This window comes from Notamacropus eugenii, chromosome 2 (assembly GCF_028372415.1).
Source record: "Notamacropus eugenii isolate mMacEug1 chromosome 2, mMacEug1.pri_v2, whole genome shotgun sequence".
Classification (NCBI taxonomy): domain Eukaryota; kingdom Metazoa; phylum Chordata; class Mammalia; order Diprotodontia; family Macropodidae; genus Notamacropus; species Notamacropus eugenii.
In genome coordinates this window covers 388,901,936-388,922,643 of record NC_092873.1, presented here as the reverse complement: position 1 = coordinate 388,922,643, position 20,708 = coordinate 388,901,936, and the positions used below count along the sequence as shown (strand labels likewise).

The 20,708-nt window shown below is 39.2% G+C and overlaps 1 protein-coding gene across 1 annotated transcript in view; it reads left to right on the top strand.

The window, feature by feature from the left end:
* Nucleotides 1-127: 127 nt before the first annotated feature.
* RAB4A (RAB4A, member RAS oncogene family) overlaps nt 128-20,708 on the top strand; it is a 45,289-nt gene continuing 24,708 nt past the window's right edge. Inside the window, exon 1 of the mRNA XM_072647476.1 lies at nt 128-505. Within this exon, the coding sequence (XP_072503577.1) occupies nt 475-505 (31 nt within the window). The 5' untranslated portion in view covers nt 128-474. The remainder of the gene's footprint in view (nt 506-20,708) is intronic.

The window sequence follows — 20,708 nt, the reverse complement described above, 5'->3', positions numbered from 1 at the left end:
CAGGGCTTTCGCGGGCCGCCCCCAGGCCCTCCCGCGCCCAGTGCGCAGGCGCGAGAGAGGCTGGGCGGTCGGGCTCCCCCGGCTCGCGGTCTCCGAGTACTACCTTCCCTCCACCCCTCCTCTCCTCCTCCCCGCCCCAGCCAGGCCCCGCCCCTCCCCGATCTCTCTAGGGGTGGGAGGGAGGGGAGGGAAGAGAGGGAGGTGGGTGGGCGGTGTGCGCCTGCGCGGAACCCCGCGGTCCGGTCCTGAGCAGGAGCGGCTCCGGGGTGGCTGGCGGTTGCCGTGGGGACCCGGCCGCGCCCCTCCTTCCCCGCCCACCCCACTCCACCCCACCAATTCCTCGGACTCCCCAGCCCCGGTCAGACCTCGCTCTCGCCACTGACCTCCCGCTCCTGCCCTCTCCCTCACCCCCCACCCCCCGGCCCCCGAGCTGCAGCCGGAGACCGGGGGAAGAGGCGGCGCCCGCTTCCCAAGATGTCGCAGACGGCCATGTCCGAGACCTACGGTACGGGGAGGCCGAGGGAGCGGGGGGCGCATTCCCGGCGGAGCCGGGGCCTCCGCGTCGTTGGGACGTTAACGGCCGCCACGGGGACCGTCCCCCCCGGGCCGGAGCGGCGCTGCCGCGGGGGGAAGGTGGGGAGGTGGCGGCGCGCCCGGGCCTGGGGCCGGGGCCGTCCGAGGGACCCCTCCCCGGAGCTCCTGGCGTCGTGGGGGGCGGGGGAGGCCCGACCGCGAGAAGGCGAGAGACTGGGCGCGCGGGTGCAAGAAGGGGTGGCTGTCCTGGGGTTTGCACCCCCGGATTCCCCTGATGTGGAGTTCTTAAGTTTATCTCTAGTTTTGCTCCCGGGCTCGTGGCTCCCCCGGGTGTGGAAAGCCAGTCTAACCTCTGCTGGTCCTATTGGTGCCCCCAGCGGGGCACCTGAGTGGGGGGGGGCGTCCTGGGGCCCCAGGCTATTCTAGAATGAATCTACCCCCCCCCCCCCCAGTTTTGTGTACTCCTCCCGTCATCGCCCTCCACGTGCAGAGCCTTTCCCTACATAAACTGTGATCAGTGTCTCCAAGTCTCTTTCGCATCTTGAAGGAATTGATCTCTTTGATTAGCCACCTGTTCAGGTAGACCGTCGCACTTTGGGATTTGGATTTTTGGATGATGTTCAACAGTAGAGAATTTGCCATTGTCAGATAGTCTAGGGGAGACCTGTTCTGCAACCACTTTATAGGATTATAGGGTCGTCTGGGTACTGGGCTGGCACATTCACCAGTTACCGAATTGCTTTTAGTTCGCTGTATAATGTTCGACTCTTAGAAGGCGGAGGAAGAATTCCTGCTTATATCCGGTAGTTACTTTGCCCTATATTAGTTTCTGGTGCTGTTAGAGGTTGTGATTGAGTGATCCAACTCCTGTCTGGATAACAGGCTGGTGGTAGATTCCACAAGTAAGCTTTTTTTTTTTTTTTTTGCCAACTAACATGGATTGGTTCTGTAATTCTTAGCACCCTCTTCCCACCTTCTCGGTGGAACTACAAGACTGAGAAGCACTCTGATATTTTTATGTTTCGTCGTGGATCACAAGATTTAGAACTGGGAAGAACCTAACAGGTCATCTACAACAGCCCCCCCCCCCCCTTTTTTTTTTTTTTTTTACAGAAAAGGGAGCTGAAGCCAAGAGAAGTTAAATAAATTGCCCAGGTTCACACATGTACTAAACCTCAGAGGTGGTATGTGAGCTGAGGTACTCTGTGGTTTTTCATTACACTTTGTAGTCAATCAAAAATATTTTCTTCTTAAAGAGGCCAGCCTCCTAATGATAGCTAAATTAGTTCTTAGCAGACCCAGAGGAAGGCATTCACTACATTGGAGAGATCCTCTATGCAGAATTTACAGAAAGACTTGGACAAGAATTGCACAAGATGAGAAGGTGTAGGTTGCATTCTTAAATGAATGAGATCTTAGATCTTTTAAAATAGTCTTAATTTACTTACCTTTAATTCTAAGTACTACATTTTTATTGAATTGAGTCAAAGGGTATTAGGAGTAGGAGAGTCGAAGTGAAATGATAATGTAAATTATGAATGATTTAGTGAAGCAAAGATGGAGAAAGAAGGGAGGTTCCAAAGGAAATACAGGGATTATTTTTGTTCTTACGTAAAAATTGAGTACAGTACTTCAAATATAACTAAATCTCTTCCTTTACTCCTGTCATGTTTAATTGAATTTAGATGTAATATTTGCTATTTAAATTATGTACAAATCCATCATTTCATATTCATATTTTCCTTATCTACTATCACCCTTATAATCTATAATTTACTTTTCCTGTTTGCTTTTTTACATTAGAAAATGAGTTTTGAAAGGGAAAATAAGGTGGTTGAAAATGTCATCTAGAAAATAGCAAGTAAAAAATGTTTAAGTTCCTGCCTTAATATTGCCATTAATGGCATAATATTAGGCAAAGAAAATAAAACAGGATTTTTTTTTTCCTGGGAAGTTATCATCAAAAAATTATAGGGTCATAGATCTAGGGCTAGAAGGAACTTTGGCAATGAATTTCCATCCTTTTATTTTACAGATGAAGAAATTGAGAGCCAGAGGAAGCTAAGTGATTTGCTTCAGGTTACTAGAGGTTGTAAGCATGAGAAGTACTTACTAGAATTTGTTAAGTGCATACTCTGTGCCAAGTAATGTGCTAAATTCTGTAGATATAAGAAAGGTAAAAAAAACAGTTCCCGCTCTCAAGGAGCTCATAGTCTAATGAGGAAGACAACATACAAACAACTCTGTATAAACAAGGTATATACAGGATAAGTTGCCAATATTCTCATAAGGAAGGTACTTAAGTAGGACTTGGGAAGGCTTCTGGAAGAAGCCAGGGAACCCGGGAGGTAGAGTCGAGGAGGAAGAAAGCTTCTGAACACTGGGGACAGCCAGTGAAAGCACTCAGTGAAAGACTTTATTGAATGGGAGTGGGGAAAGTGATATGGACAGACCTGTAGTATAGGAAGATTATCAGTTTGCCAGCTGAATGGTGGTAGTTTGGAGTGGGGAGAGACTTGAAGCAGGGAGAACAATCAGCAACTATTGCAATAGCCCAGGCATGAGATGATGAAGGCCTATTTCAGGATGGTGACAGTGTCAGAGAATAGACCAGGGTATATATATGAGAGATGTTAGGAACATAGAATGGACAGATCTTGGGAATTGATTGTGTTGGGGGGGGGGGCAGTTTGAGAGAGAATGCAAAATTAAGGGTAGTATATTAGCTTGTGAACCTGGATGATGGTGGTGCCATCACCAGTAATAGGGAAGTTACGGAAGAAGGATACATTTGGGGGAAAAGATAGGTGATAATTGAATCCAGGGGAGCTATTAAGATCACCAAGCAAAATAGTATAGAGGGAGAAAAGAAGAGGGCCCAGAACAGAGTCTTGAGGGATCTCCACATTAATGGGCATGACCTGGATGAAGATCTAGCTAAGGAAAGTGAGAAGGAGCTACAGACAGAAGAAAACTTGGAGAGAATAAGATCGCAGCAACCTAGAAAGAAGAGAATATGAAGAAGAGGTTGATTGATAATGTCAAAGGCTGCAGAAGTCAAGAAGGGTGAAAACTGAGAGAAGGGTAAAAAAGGTTTAAATTGAATTATGAGGTTGGAAGCCAGACTGCAAACAGTTCAAAAGACAGTATGAAGAAAGGAAGTTAGAGGCACCAATTGTAAACAACCTTCTCAAGGAATTCAGCCACAAAAGAGAGGAGAAATATAACGTAATAGCTAACAGGGACCAATGGATCAAGTGAGATTTTTTTTGAGAATGAGGAGATATGGGCATGCAGGAAAGCAGCCAGTGGAGAGGGAAAGTTAGTGAGGGTGGTACTGTTGGTGGGCCCAATTTGCTGGAGAAGATGGGATGGAATGGGATCGCTTGTAAATGTAGAGAGTTTTGCCTTGGCAAGAAAGACCACAGCTTCATGTGAGATAGGGTGAAGGAGTAGATATTAGCAGAAGGCATCTAAATATTGAGTTGCCAAATAGAGAAGAGGGGCTTTTGGCTAGTGACCTCAGTTTTTTTTGTTTTTTGTTTTTTTACTGATAGATAACGTAGTGTTCTCAGCTGAGAGGAAGAGGAGAGAAAGAGCCATGGAAAGTTTGAGAAGGGATGAAAAGACTTGGAAAAGCTGCTTTCATGACGGATGTAGTTAATTGATTGGGGGAGTAGAGGAGGTGTAAGAGGATTATCTTGCTACAGTGACACCCAGTTGAGATTATGTAACATAAATTTTAGAGGACCCATTCAGTATGGTTTCATGATTTTCTCTGCCTTCCATTTACCAGCAGGTGAATGGTAGAGAAGGCAGCAGCCAGTGGGAGTAATCCAAGTCTGAAATTAAGCAGGCAAGATCTTCAGTAGGATAAAGGGACAAGAGACTGAAAAGAAAAGGGCAATTTACAGTGTATAGTGGTCAGAATGAGAAAGGGAAGAGTATAGCTAGCATAGGACTGATGACCTGAGAAAAACTGAGGAGGGAAGGGATTGGAAGTCATAGTCAGGAGGAAACATTTGGAGGGAAGAATTTGGAGTTGCACAGTAAAGGGAGAGATGTAATGGCAGCAGATGATCGTGAACATGTATGTGTTACATTTGTGGGTGATAGCAAGAACAAGGGTATGGCCATCTTTTCCTGTAGCTGTAGTGGAAAGGAGGAGTAAATCATAGGAATTAATAAGTTGAGGAATTTGGAGGTTAGTGTGTTTGAGAGAGCATCAATGTAATCTGTATGTTGAAGTCCCCTAGTATGAGGGCAGTTCAGGTCCACTGACTCCAGAGCCAGTGTACATTTTCACTATATCCTGCCTTCCCAGTGAAAGTATTCATTTAGGTAGATAGATTGATAAAGTATTTTCTATGTGCTAGGCACCATGCTAAGCACTAGAGACATAAATACAAGCCAGAAAGATAGTCCCTGCCCTCAAAGAGTTTACAGTCTACTTCGAAAAGACAACACATAACAGGTTGCTAGGAAAGGGGGTGGGAAAAGCCACACTGTGTAGAGCTTATCCGCAAGTGGCATAGTAGCTTGATTCTTACCAAGGCAAATTGAAAACTCACTAATCATAGCTCTGAATCTCAAGTAGTATCTAAAGTTCTTTGGAGAAATGAGGATGATGGACTGAATTCAGGCGGCATAGTATATAGTATTGGGCCAGAAGGATGTATGTATGATGTAAGTGTACTGCAAATTATGTTAGCTCAATGTTCATTTTCTATTTTCTGTAAAATAAGAATATTTTCAAGCTTCATAACAGGATTTTTGTGCAAAATAAAATAATTTTATTTACAATGCATTGTATTTAGATATATCTATTTCATTTTAAACACAGTGTATCAGTGTTTCATTTATTGTGGCCTAGAATAATGGTGATTATTTTAGAAACCACTTTTGCAATTACCTTTAACCAAAAGAACAATAATCAGTCAATAAGCATTATGCTTACTATGTAGAAGGCATTGTGCTGAGCACTGGGTATACAGAGAAAGGTAAAAAAAACAAGGTCCCTGCCCTCAAGGACGTATTCCAATGGAAAGAGACTGTTCAAACAACTGTGTGCATATAAGATATGTACATTGTGGTTGGAAGGCAGTTTCTGAAGAAAGACACTAGCAGTTCATGAAGGGAGCAGAGGAGGGGAGGCCATTTAAACTGTCTTAAAGGAAGTTAGGGAGACCAGTAGGTTGGAGTGAGGAGGAGAACATTGCAGATGTGGAGAATAACCAGTGCAGAGGTACAGTCAAGAGATGGAATGTAGTGGGAGAAGGATAACAAGAAGGCAGGTGTTGGTGGATTGTAAGGTACTGAAGGAAAGTAAAATGTAAGACCACCAGGAAGATAGGGAAGCCAGGTTTTAAATGCCAAAGAGAGCATTTTATATTTGATCCTGGAGGTAATCAGGAGCCACTAGACTTGATGAAGAGGGTAATATAGACACACCTATGTTACATGCTGTAGATTCTAATATATATTATAATACAGAAATGATTGGTCTTGAAAAGCAAGAGTTTATGTGTGAAAGAGCCTTGATCTGGATATTGAACTAAATCTTGTTATTTAATTGGTGTAGAGCAGAAATTTCAAACAGGCTTCCACAGCCCAGCATTCCAGAGTGCTTGCCAGAGCCAGATTACAGTGTAATTGGGAAATATTTACAAAATAAATAAAAATAGAGTAAAATCTAGATAATATTAATGTGTGACTTTTTAAGTCAATATGCTAGAGGTGAGGAAATTCTAACAGTATAAATCTGAAACTGCTTTGGAGCACTGGTAGGTAAAATAACATATCCAGTCATGCAGCCAGTATTGAACACAGGTCATCCACACTCAGAGGTCAGTTTTCTATCTACTTTGATTTTGCCTCTCTGGTATGAATATAATAAGCCTAATATCAGAGTCATTAATTACTGGAAACCAACAGAAAAACAAACTTGGTGAGTTCATAGGATTATGAATTTAGAGGTGAAAAGGGATTTAGAGTTTATCTAATTCAGCCTCTTCATTTTGCAGATAAAGAGGGCAAGGAGGGGGAAATGAAAGAGAATAAGCATTTGTATAGCACCTACTGTGCGCCAGGTACTGTGTTTTTTATAATGATCTCATTTAGTTTTAACAACAATCCTGCAGAGCAGACACTGTTATTATCCTCAAGCAGGAGGTTATGTTACTTGCCCACAGTCAAATATCTAATCATGGTCTGAAGCCAGATTTGACCTCAGATTTTCTTGGCTCCAGACCCATCCACTATACCATAAGTTGTCTAGAGAAGGGCAGTAAATTTCCTATGGTCACATGGTTAGAGCGAGGATTTGAACTCAGGTCCTCGGAGTCCAAATCACATACCCTTTCACCATACCACATTGTTAGACTCTGCAAGTGAGTACTCTAGTTTTGTCAAATGCCTTGCGATTGGACTTTTACTAGGAGCACCAAGACCTATAGGAATCCAGGAGGACCCAGATTGTTCTTGGATAATCTTTGATCCCTCAGCTCATCAGGCAAATAATAGAATCATAGATCTTAGAGGTTGAAGAGACCTTATGAGATCATTTGGTTCATTGAGACTAATAACTCAAATGACCCAAGTATCTAGAAAGGGGATAATAATAATATGTGATTGAGAATATTTGGGAGAATTAGAAGTGTCTGAATATTATGATGCTTCTTGCAAACTTAGCTGTGTAAAGTTATCCTTTCCACATCATGACTTTCCCCATTGCAATTTCGATATATTGTGGATTGGCATAAGAGGTTAAATGTGAATTTTTTGAGAGTTTTGCAGAAACCAGAGATGATGTTCAAAGGCCAGCAGATAACACAAAGCCTATGACCAAATACTTAATCCAAGTTTTACAATAAGGTACTATAAACACCCCCATCAAAGAAAAAAAAAGTCAGACTTCTCTGGTAAAAAGGGAGGGCTATAAAAATTTATGTGGATTTTCCAGATCATGGGGGTGCAGTGCTCTTAACCCCGCCTTGATGTGGAAGGGACAACTGTAGTTAACACTTCAGAATTTGCTTCCTGTGGAAATGACATGTAAAAGAAATGTTTGTTGCTACTGTAGCTTCTGTTCCTACATTGTTTTTTGTGACCTGTTTTTATAATTGTTTAGTAATACTAACATTTTTAATATTCTTGGGGTTTTTACTAATTCATTTTAACAAACATTTATTGTTTGTTGTGGAAGGGGGTCTATTATTTCCTCAACATAGGAGGAAACTTAATGTAGGAGCTTCCTACAACAACTTTGATTGAAACCTCTCTGTGACTAAGTCTTAGGAATTTACTTCAGTCACAGAAAGATGGAGTGTCAAAGATGAGAGTTTAAGTCCAGTTCTTCCTTCCTCCAAACACAATGTTCTTTGCCACTGCAGAAAGTTACGTTTTTAAAATGTGTAATTAGGAGAGCTGAGTATTAACTATGCGAGTCGTTGGATATTTGTTACATTTGTCCTTGGCCTTGAAAGCAGGGATTGAGGAAAGCACTATATGTTGAGAAAATCATATCAAAGGCATAGAGACTGACTTGAACATGTGTTATGTAGATTAACAAAAAGACTAGCTTGACTAGTGTGAAAGGTTTGTAATTAGAGGAAGTGTTATAGGAGAAAGATCACTGGATGAGTATGAAGATGATCTCTTGTCTTCCTAGGACATGTTTCTAAAACATAACAAGCACCTTGAATTAGAGCCAAGGTGACAGAGTTAAAGGAAGCTCCTCTCCAGGAACTTCTTCTAACGAATCTAGAAAACGCACTACATTGAATCCTAGTGGAGAGATCCAGAAAGTCACAGTGAATCCTTTGTCCAACCCACTTCGGCATGTGGAGACAGGTCTACGGACACTGAGACCGGCATCAGACAAGGAGCATGGAGCACTCACAGAGAGGCTGTGCACCAGGACAAAAAGAGATATCAGACATCCAGACCTGTGACTGGGATCAAGTACCAACGGGCAGCTTTGTTGTCCACTACCCAGTCCCTGGTTGCAGATTGGGAAAGATTGACAAGGAGATCTTGTGCATCATAGTGGCATTTCCATTGAGAAAGTCCAGGGCACCCTCCTCTGGGCAATGTACAGAGAAAAGAAGTTCAAAAGCCAGGAAGTAGCAGCCTCAGCAGCAGTGTTATGGCTCAGACCTTGGATACAAAGTAAAGTCCAGCTCGCAACTTCTAGCCTAGCCTGTGGACAAATTAATTAGGGTAAGAATCCTGTACCAAAAGGGAACTTGGAATTATGCCACTGTGAGTCAGTAGAACTTTCCAGCTGGCAAATAGAAGTAGAATCCAGCAGCAGTCCACTCTTGCTCAGATTCAGGTCAGGAACTTGGAGAGCTCAAACCACAGTGGGCAACAATCAGACTTTGCCCTGAATCTGACAACTTTGGAGCACTAAAACCTTTGAGGTTCCCCAGCCTGTCCCTGAGATTCTAGATTAACACAACACTCAATGCTCCAAGAAAGCAGCAGCAGAACTAGTCCAGACCTTCCCTCCAGAAGTGCCCTAACATCAAGTCCAAAGTCAGGAAGTAGGCTGGAAGAATGAACAAACAGAAGAAGAACCCCACCATAATAAGCTAATGGCAGGGATATTCAAGACATAAACACAGAAGAGAATGACTCCAAAACTTTTATAAACATTGCCTTAGAGAAAAAAGCAGCTTGGTCATAAATGCAACTAGAATTCCTGGAAGAGATGAATCAAGAGTTTGGGGTTAGTTTTTTTTTTTTTAAGACTTTAAAAAATTTTTTTTAAATAAATGGAATGAGAGCTGTAGAAAAAAGAATCGGAAAGGGAATTAACAGCTTGCCACAATGTGAGGTAGAAAACCTTTCCCAAGCAACAAACTCCCTGAAATTTCGAATGGATTCATTAGAAGCCCCCCCATATATATATGTGGGTGTGTATATGTACACACACATATCTACATAGGCACACATACACATATTTGAATATGTATATACATGTATTAAAACAAAGGCAAAAGGCTGAAAAAAACAGAAGAAAATTTATAATATCTCATTACAAAAGTGACTGACATGGAAAAAAGAGAGAGAAAAAACAACTAAGAATCATTAAATTTTCAAAACACCATTACTAATAAAAGAACCTAGACATCATTATTTCAAGAAATCTTGAAGTAAAACTGTCCAGATCTCTTAGAAGGAGAGGGCAAAGCAGAAAAAGAATCCTATGGTCACTTCCTGAAAGAACCCCCAAAATGAAAACTCCCAGGAGCATCACAGCCAAAATGTAGAGCCTCTAGGTCAAAGAAAAAATTAGTGCAAGCAGCCAGAAAGAACCCATGTATCAAAGAACCACTTTGAAATCACATATGATTTAATAGCCTAGAATTACTCTCCCAGAAAAACTGAATATAATGCCACAGGGGAAATAGACCTTTAATGAAAGAGAAGACTTCCAAGGATTCCTAATGAAAAAAACAGAGATGTGGAGAAATTTGCACAGGAGTGAAGAGAAATATAAAAAGGTAAACATGAATGAACATAAAGAATTTAAATGAGTATAAAGAACCAAACAAGTATAAACTGCTTACATTCAAATATGGGGAGATGACACGTGTCCACTCTGATCCCTATTGTCCAATTTCATAGAGGGAGTCAAATTAGACAAGGCTTGGAAGTGGTTATGGTATGTATACCTTGATGATTTTAAGAAAAGAATGGAAAGCAAAGGAAAGAGAAATACACTAGGAGAAAAAGGAAGGTGGAAGGTTAGCACAATGTGAGGGCACCAGTAGACAAGGAAGAGGTTGGAAGACTGGCTAATAATATTTAAACCTCAGACTCTTGAACGGAGTTCCAGAGGATTCACTTGAACTGGTCAAAAAGAAGAATACACACACACACACACACACACACACACACACGCACACGCACACGCACACGCACACATGCACACGCACACGAGTTGAATATAGAAATACATTTGACTCAATATGAAAATAGGAAGGATAGAGGTAAAGAGGAAATTTAAGGGTATATATTTTTTTAAATTAATTTTTTTTTCAGTTTTCAACAATCACTTCCATAAGTCTTAAGTTTTCTCCCCCTCCCTCCCCAAGAAGGCATGCAATCTTATATGGGTCCTACACATACATTCTTATTAAACACATTTTCAGTTTAGTCAGGTTACATAGAAGAATTAAAATGAATGGGAGAAACCATGAGAAAAAATAATATCAAAATTCATCTGGAAGAACTGAAGGTCCAGAATATCAAGGGAATTAATGAAAACAAATACTAGGGACAGTGGCCTAGTCCTACCAGATCTCAAATTGTATTGTAAAGCAGCAGTCATCAAAACCACTTGGTACTGGCTAAGAAATAAAAGGGTAGATGAGTGGAATAGGTTAGGTACTCAAGACACAGAAGTCAATGAATATAGCAGTCTACTGTTTGATAAATCCAAGGACCCCAGCTTCTGGGATAAGAACTCAACTGTTTGACAAAAACTGCTAGGAAAACTGGATAATAGTGTGGAGAAAACTGGGCGTAGACCAATGCCTGACACCATACACAAGAATAAAGTCCAAATGGATACATGATCTAGGTATAAAGGCTCATACTATAAACAAACTAGGGGAGCAAGGAATAGTATATTAGTCAGATGTATGGAGAATGGAGAAATTTATGACCAAACAAGAGATAAAGAACATTATGAAGTGCAGGATGGATAATTTTGATTACATTAAGTTGAAAAGTTTTTGCACATACCCAGTGCAACCAAAATTAGGAGGGAAGCAGAAAACTGGGAAAGAATTTTTGCAACTAGTGTCTGTGATAGAGGCCTCATTTCTAAAATATATAGAGAACTGAATCAAATGTACAAGAATAAAAGTCATTCCCCAATTGATAAATGGTCAAAGGATATGAACAGGCAGTTTTCAGAGGAAAAAATTAAAGCTATCTATAGTCATATGAAAAAATGCTCAAAATCACTATTGATTAGAGAGATGCAAATCAAAACAACTCTGAGGTTGTTTATTATTACCTATTTATTTATTTATTCATTTAATTTATTTATTACCTATTATATTGGCTAACATGACAAAATAGGAAAATGAAAAAATTGGAGAGTATATTAAAGGAGGGATTATTTGTCCTAAGCAAACAAATTCTCAGGGATGTACAAAAATATTTATAGCTTTTTTCAAGGTGGCAAAGAATGGGAATCTGGGTAGGGGGGAATGTCCATAAATTGGGGAATGGATGCACAAGTTATATTTCATAAATATAATAGAACACTATTGTGCTAAACTCTTATCTGCATAATAACCACCTGGGATTACAGAGGACTGATGATGAAACATGCTATGCACCTCCTTATAGAGAGAGAAAGCACTCAGTTGCCAACACATATTTTTTTAGAATTCGGCCAGTGTGGAAATTTGGTTGGATTGACTATACATGTGCATGGGGTGGGGGTGGGAGTAGTGTTGGGATGGGAGAGTGAGGAGACAGATCTTGGCTAATTCAAACAAATATATGTGTATGTGCATACATAGACACAAAGAGAAGACTTGGGAACTTTCATATATACAATGACCAGCCACAATTCCTAAGGACTCATGATGAAACATACTGCTCACTTCCTGACAGAGAGCATATTGAAACTTAATTTTTAAGATATTACCAGTGAGGAAATTTATTTTGCTTTATTATACATGCTTGTAATGGGTTTTGTTTTTCTTATTTTCTCAGTGCGAGGGAAGGCAGGTTACAGGGGGAGAGTTGTGGGAGAGAGAATAAAATTTAATTTCAAAAAGAGAAAAATTTTTTCTAAGACTTTATTGAAATGACTGACTTTAGTAATTCATTTGAGGACAAATTACACTTCTGGGACAAACCTGAGATGTATTCCCATTGATTTTGAAGTCAAAGAGAAGAAAGTGAAAACCATAGGGACACTCGTATACATTGTATTTATCTCACTATTGCCCATTAAAGGGATGAAAAATAGAAATTTGTGAGCAGTGAACTTTTGGGGGGTGAACAACTAGCTAAGAAGGTTGTGTCTTTGAATAGAATTTTGATTCATGGACTGCCAGAAATACTATAATATGAGACTGACAGATTTCTGGTCAGAGATATAGTACACTTCAAGGTTGGTAAGAATGTAATTACCAAGTGTCTTGCACATCTAATCAAAAGATTCTTAAACTAAAAGGAATGGGAAAGAAAAGACTGTCTATGCATTTTTCTTAAGTTAACTATTATGAAGAGCAGCCGCAAAGAAGGAAGAATAGTGACTGAGATACCCATAAGTCAAGTCAAGACAACAAGCATTATTTAAGCACTTTCTACGAGCCAGACACTGCTAAGCTCCATAAATTCACAGGAGACAAATCAAAAAAAAAAAAAAAAAGGAGCCAGTGGCTGCAAATGTTTATATACAAATGCCCAAAGTTTAGGCAATAAATAAGAGGAACTAGAGATCTTAGTGCAAAGGGCAAATTTCATCTCAGAGGTACTACTGAGATTTAATGTGATGAAACCTATGACTGAACTATGGCTTTGGATGGGTATACATTCTTCAAAAGAAATAGGATAGGTAAAAGGAGACGATAAGAGGGACAGAATATGTGTTAGGAAGGCAAACTATGGAAAATCTAGCAACCATTGTAATGTACATGAGTATTAGGATACAGCTCAGAGGATGGAGAAATAGAAGTGACAGAGGCAATAGATAAGGAATTTGGGAAACATCACAAACATAGCAACAGAGGTATGATATAATAATGGGGGGGGGTGCAGGATGTCAGTTATGTAAACATCCACTTGAGCTCTCAGTCAGAAAAGGAGGAGCTAATAACTTCTTTACTTGCCTTAGGAATAATTTCATCCTTTAAATGTTGGAGGAAGTATCAAGAGGAAATTCCATTCTGAACCTGATTGTCATGTGGAGGAACTGGTTGCTGGGGTGGAACTTATGGGAACCTTTAGAAGAAATGACCACTTATCTTAAAGTTCATGATTAAGTAGGAAAGGAAACCTGAGTATAGTCTGACATTTATCCTAGCTTTTGGAAAATAAATTTCACAGGTACGGAAGACATATACAATTCCATGGATTAAAATGCTTCAGGGAAAGTCAAATGAGGATAGATTGGAGATGTTCAAGAATGAAATTCTGAAGATATAAAGGGGAACAATTCCAAATTGGAAGAAAAATAGAATTTGTCCTAAGAGACGAATGTTAATGAAGAGGGAACTCATGAACCAACTTAGATTTTTTAAAGAAATGTATAAAATAATGGAAAAATGGCCAAGTAAAATAGAAGATAATTATAAGAGGATATCACAGTCCTATAAAAATAGTGTCAGGAAAGCTAAAGCTCAGAAGTAGCTGGGACTGGCCAAAAAAACAACAACAAAAAACCTAAGAATGAAGAAAAGGCTTTGGTGTTTTGTTTTTTAACTGTACTGGGAGAAAAAAAGGAGGATCAAAGAAGGAGTGCATAAGGCCATGATAACTGACAACAGAGAAAAGGCAGGGCTGCTCAACTTTTTTTTTCTGTTTGCTGCACAAAGGAAAATAACTTTTACATTGCAAATGACAGTACAGAAGTGACTAACGGTGAATTGATAACCAAAATAAGTAAGGAGACAATAACAACACTTAGTCCCCTGATGAATTTAAGTTGCCTGATCAGATAGACTATATCCTTAGGTCCTGAAAGATCTAGTAGATGTCATTGCCGACTAATCAGTGATTCTTGTTAGATCATGAAGAATAGGAGAGTTAACACAACATTGGAAAGGGGCAAGTGTTGTGACTTTAAAAAAATGAAATATAAAAGAGTACAAACTTCAGGGATGGAGAATCTACAGCCTCAAGGCCACATGTGCTCCTCTTCACAGGTGGGGAACTTGCTTTAGACCAATGATCTTGACTTCATTTCTTGGAAAAATTCTAGAACAGATCACTAAGGAGGTGTTAGGTGAAGGAAAGCAGTGATTACAAAAAGCCAGTATGGTATCAACATGCCAGACTAAATTAATTTCATTTTTTGATAAACTTTCTATACTAGTAGATGAAGGGAATACCATAAACTGTGTTATAACTAAATTGTAAAAAAGCTTTTGATGAATTTACTCATTCTGATGGAGAGATGGATTAGATGATAAAATAATTAGATGAATTCAGAACTCACAATAGGGACAAACACAAAGAGTAGTTGTTAGTAATCCAATGTCTAAGTGATAGGGAATCTCCAGTAAAGTGCCCCAGGGGTTTGTGCTTGGATGTGTTCTATTTAACATTTTTATAAATGACTTGGATAAGGACATAGAAGATTTGCTTATCAAGTTGTAGATGATATAAAACTTGGAGGTATAGCCAACACAGTTATATAACCCTGCAAGGTTAAAACAAACATCAGGCTGAATCTGTTAAGATGAAATTCAAAAGGTACAAATGTAAAATCGTGTCCTTTGGTACAAAAATCAAGTTCACAAGTATAAGATGGAAGAGGCATGATTAGAAAGTATTTTTTCTCTAAAAAAAATCCAACAGTTTTGATAGATTGCAAGGTCAGTATGAGTCAGCATGTATGGTTGACATGACAACCAGAAAAGCCAGAGTGATAAAGGGCTACATTAAAAGAAACATAGCTTCCTATAATGGAATAGAGATAATCCACTGTACTCAACTCTTCAGAAGTCATCTGGAATATTGTATTCAGGTCTAGGTTCCACAGTTTAAGAAGGACATTGGCAGCTGGAGAGAATACAGGATGATAAAAGTTCTTGAGACCAAGATTTGAGATTCATTTGAAAGAACTGGATATGTTTTGCTTGGAGAAAAGAGCTGAAGCAGGGAGCACACAAATTTTTTCAAGCATTTGAAGGGCTGTCATGTAGAGGAGGGATTAGAGCTGTTCCTCTTGGTCCTGTAGGTCAGAATCAGAGACAATGGATGGAAGTTGCAGAGATCAATTTAGGCTTGATGTCAGGAAAATCTTAACAATCAGAGCTATCTAGACCAGCTAGAGAAGCGGTAGGCCAGGCCTGACCCCCAAGGATTATGTAATTAGCCAAACAGAAGATGGGTTTCATCCTATCCTCTTCAGGAGAGCCAGTTATATTGCTTGTTTCCATCACAATTACACTTACTCTGCTCTGTCCCTCTGCTGCATGAGCTTCCAACCTGTCTCTTTGGTGTAAAACATTGGCCCCTCAGGGCAGTTATAACCTAACCCCAGCTTAGTGCCATGCAAGTGCCATTGAGAAAATTTGTTTCTCACTTCAGCCTCCATCCTCCAGATCACTTCATGGCTACAGCATGCTGTACAGTGAGAAACCCCTACCTCCACTCTTTTCATTTAGAGTGATTTGGAACAAGCAGCAGCTTTCAGGTCTCATTAAATTATCTCTTCCCTCCCCCACCCCCACACCCAACTCACCCTCTCTGGCAAATGTCCTCATTAACTGTCTAGGGGAACACCAACATTCCGGTCATTCAGTTCACAACCTCAGTGTTATATTCAACTTGTTATATACTCCAACAACCCACATATCCAATCATTTGCCAAATTTTGTTTTTTTTACCTCCACATCTCTTATATTGCTCCCCTTTTCTCTATTCACAAAACCACCTTATCACCTTTCATATCTAGACTAATCGAGTAGCTTTCTTTAATTGGTCTCTCTGCCTCTAGCTCCCTCCTCTATACCTTCCAACACACATACATACACACCATCCTCTACACAGTTGCCAAGGTGATTTTTCCTAATGCACATATCTGACTTTGTCATTCCTTTATTCAATAAACTCATTGGTTCCCTATTGATTCTAATATTCTATAATATTTCCTCTTTGTCTCATTTTTTAAGTTACTATTTTTATGTAAATTTTATAATATTTATAATCAGTAGTATAGCAGTATGTGTATATAATTTGTAAGTAAATATGTATATATTAGGGGGCGCATATACAAAATTTTTTTTTTGCTGATGAGGTACTATCAAAAAAGTTTGGACACCAAACTAGAAGACAAGACAAGGTTCTACTTGTGACTCTCATTGACTTGTTGAGCAGTCATCTTTTTGAATCTTAGTTTCTGCAACTTTGAGAGTGCCAACCAATACCTGGTTGAGGTTTACATTACAACATTTATCACCTATGATGCCCCTGCAGAGTTTGGAAAGAGAAACCTTTCAGTGTATAATGAGGATGTTTCTGAGAATTATAGACTGAAGAAGATAATGTGGACCCTTAGTAGGACTGTTGAAGGATAGGATATTTTAACTTTTTTTGTTTTTTTCTTTTTTAAAAATTTTTTATTGTTTTATTGTTTCTCATAGTGTGGATTAGGTGGTATTTTCAAAACACTTTAAACTTAATTGTGGTGATGATAGTAGTGTTTTTTCAGTTAAAGGTAATGTCAATGACTAACATGAAAATGTTTAATATGATTGTAAATGTAGAGCCTCTATCAGAGAGTGTTTGGGGAAGGGGAGGAAAGGGAGCTGGAGAAAATTTAGAACTCAAAATCTTATGGAAGTGAATGTTGAAAACTAAAATTAATTTTAAAAACCTATGATTTTACTGATAAAAGCAACCCCCACTATCAAAATATCCTTGATCAATAGACATCTACAACTCATCATTTCTAGTTTTATATAGAGTTGTTTAAAGCATTGAGAGGTTAATTATATTGGGCCTAGTCATATACCTCATGTGTCAGAGGCAGAACTCAAGTTCAAGTCTTTCTTACTCCAAGAATGGGCCTCTCTAGACTATGTGATGCTCTCATGTGCTAAACTTATATTAAAAGAAAATATGAACTTACTGGTACTTATAAGCTTAGTCTTATAGAGTATACTCCATTGTAAGGTAGAGTAGTCTAGTGGTAAGAGCAGTGAATTTATAGTCAGAGGGCTTAGGTTTAAATCTTAACTCTGCCCTTAATGATTTTAGGGGAAGTCATTTTACCTCTCTGAACCTCAGCTTTCTCATCTGCAAAATGAGGTTATACTGTTTGATCTCTAAGATTCCACCTAGACAAATGATAATGATTTGCATGTCTCATAATATCTCCTTGCTTATTTTTACTATATATTTTGGGAGGAAAAGCTTCATGATTAGAGTTCAATAGCATGTCATCCCTTTTTTTGTCTTTTAATTTACTAAAATAAAAAAAACTAAAAGTAATGTCGACTGCTTTTTCTTTAGGAGCACCTCATTTTATGCTACCTGTTAAAAAGCTAAGGAGTTAAATTTGCCAAGATTCAACATTAACTTAACAGAATGTGAGAACTGAGGCAATGTATTGGAAAGCATGTGCTTGAGAAACAGCTAAAGTTATCTCACTTAAATACGAAGAAAGCAGATGGTGCTATTTGAGTTGCTCCTTCTAGAATTAGTTTAATCAATCTAATGGACTTCTTATGTATCAAATATCTATGTGACATTGACAAGCTTCTGTTGAAGACTTTGAAAATGTCCAAACTTTTTTCCAGCAACACTTTCTTTAAATGATATTGCTTTCAACTGAGTCATTCTGATCTCAAAAATGAACTATTGTTCCATGTGTTGGAAGAATGCACAATATGCTTGCTTTTGGATAACCAAAAATATAGGTTGGATATTAAGTGATATATGTAACTAAATCATCAGTGAACTTTAGGAAATTTTAAAATATAAACTTTTTATTTAATCATCCTATCACCAGAGCATTCAGTGCATTAAGTAATAAAATAGAAAATAAAAGGCCAAAAAGATTGTAGGATCATAGTTTTAGAGCTGGAAAGAAACTTAAAGGTCAGATTGTCTAACTCCTGAAAGGAAAGAAAAAGTAGAGACAAAGCATTCCCCCTAAAACTTCCCAAATAAAGGAAGGTTTGGTCATTTACAAATCTATGATATTAATGTTATATTCTTCCTAGATAACCACAGATTTATGGTTCTGTCACACAATCAAAATGTAATCAGTGTACTATTCCAAGGTATGCTTGCCATTTGTTGTGGACCAGGTGTAGCTCAGGCCACACCCAAGATTCAGTCTAGAGTACATGTTAGAATGTAATGAGGCACTTCTGGACTATAAATTAAGGAGGAAATGGGGGGAATTAGTATAGGATCAAAAAAGCTCCAATTCCTGGTTTAATTCAAATAAAATGCTACTTAAAACAATCAGCAACACAGTACCTGAAGTCATCCGTGTAGGACAGTGGGAATTCTACTATAACTTCTAGTGCTGATTCCTTAAAGGTTAGGTTTCTTCCCAGAGCCCTCTAAATTAACCAAGTTTTGAGGATGGCCTCCTTGTTTCCTCAAAGGAAAGCTACATAAGTCACCAAGGATTTCTTAAGGACCTACTATATACTTGACACTGTGCTCAGCTAACAATATTGTTAAAAAATAAAGTATTTCCCAATAATTCCATGTCTTGGTCCTTTAGATCTCTTTTTAAAAATGAATTGTCAGAACCTTTCCAGAGGAAAGGAAACTGTCATTTAAAGGGAACCTCAATCATTTTCCCAGATTACATGGAGGGGGTAGAGAGGAAGGGTACAAAGCAGAAACCTCAAAGTCTGGGTGAATTAGCACAGGGAATTGAATAAGGAAGGGATGGAAACGACTCATTAGGATTGGGCCCAAAAGTTGTCCATCCTTTTTAGGAGACTCTATCTGAAAGGCCAGATCCAGGATACCTGATCAGGGGAGCCCTTCTCTTTGGGCTAGCATTGGGCTAGCATTGATTTATCAGAAACAGTCCCTGAGGTATGGGGACACTCAGCTCTTGACACTTAACTGGGGTATGATGAAGTTGTCCTTTCCAGAGTTCAACAATAGCAGCTGAATATAATGAAAGAGAAATAATGCCACTAACTGTGATAATGATGCACCCAATCTGAGTCTTCACAATAAAGGGGACCCCAGTTAGAGATAGCAATGCATTGGGGCCCAGAAAGGATATGTTCCGTAAGAGTTTTTGACAGTGGCTGATGTATTGGTAGAATTACTGTGATTTCACATCCTGAATAAGTATCAACTAGAGTGAAGACAAACCTCTTGCCGTGAAATGGAGAAAGAGGGCCAGAGTGATTAATTTGCCAATCAGAGACAGGTTGAGAATCATATGGGATATTACCATACTGATTTTCAAAGGTGAATGCTCTGATTGGCACAAAGAACATCATCTTAGAGAGTGTGTAGTCATTTGCTCACAAGAATATAACATCATAACCCTTAATTCCAGATTGATATTGCATCCAGTTCCCAATCTCTGGCATTCTCATAAGAGCATCAATGTATTCAGCAGAGGGCATATAATGTCTTGATGGGCACTAACAAGCTCATTTTTAAAAAATATATACTATGAGAGGCATCAGTAAAATTTCCCCATTCATCCTCATCTTAAAGACATGAAATTTTAATTGTCCAGTCCTGTTCTGTCTAAGACATAGACCACTCATCCAAACCTATAAGCCATAGACCAGAAATCAGTATACATAAAAATCCATTGGACCATACCCTCATTAGCCTTGGTTCTAATGATTTATTAGTTTGCTGGTTAAACTTTTCCTACAACTTCCCAAATTCCTTGGTAGTCAAAGCTCATACACGCTAACTCCCCTGTGGACTGGAAAATAGCATACTGAAAAGTAATAATGGTACACTAAAGCTTTTTCTTACATGCCTCACCACCTACCAGTTCCTAATCCTTATTTTCATTCCAGTTCTTATTCTCTTGTCTTATATCCCTGATTTTTTTTTTTTTAGCAAAGTATAAGACATTCTCCTTCTAAACCTCTGTATCAGATATCAGGATTCTCATATGCGTCCTACCTATCACTGCCCCGTAAGCATTGCCTTTTTAACCTGTACTGGTACTAGATGTTTAAGCCACTCCTCTGCCTTAAAGGCATGGTCATTAAAAATAAAAAAGCAGCTACTTCTACCTCTAATTGCCAAATATTCAGAGACACTTTGTTTGAATATTCCTTGTTGGAGACCCAGCTGTTGTAAAACTGTTTTATGAGTCATGGGATGCGTAATTTTGCTGTTTCCAACTTTCCCTGTCAAGTTCCTTAAGCATTCATTAAGCTTCACCTCTACAGGACATTGTAGGAGTTTCTGTCATATCTCACTGAGAGGGCTTCCCTCTAACAATACTAGCCACCAAG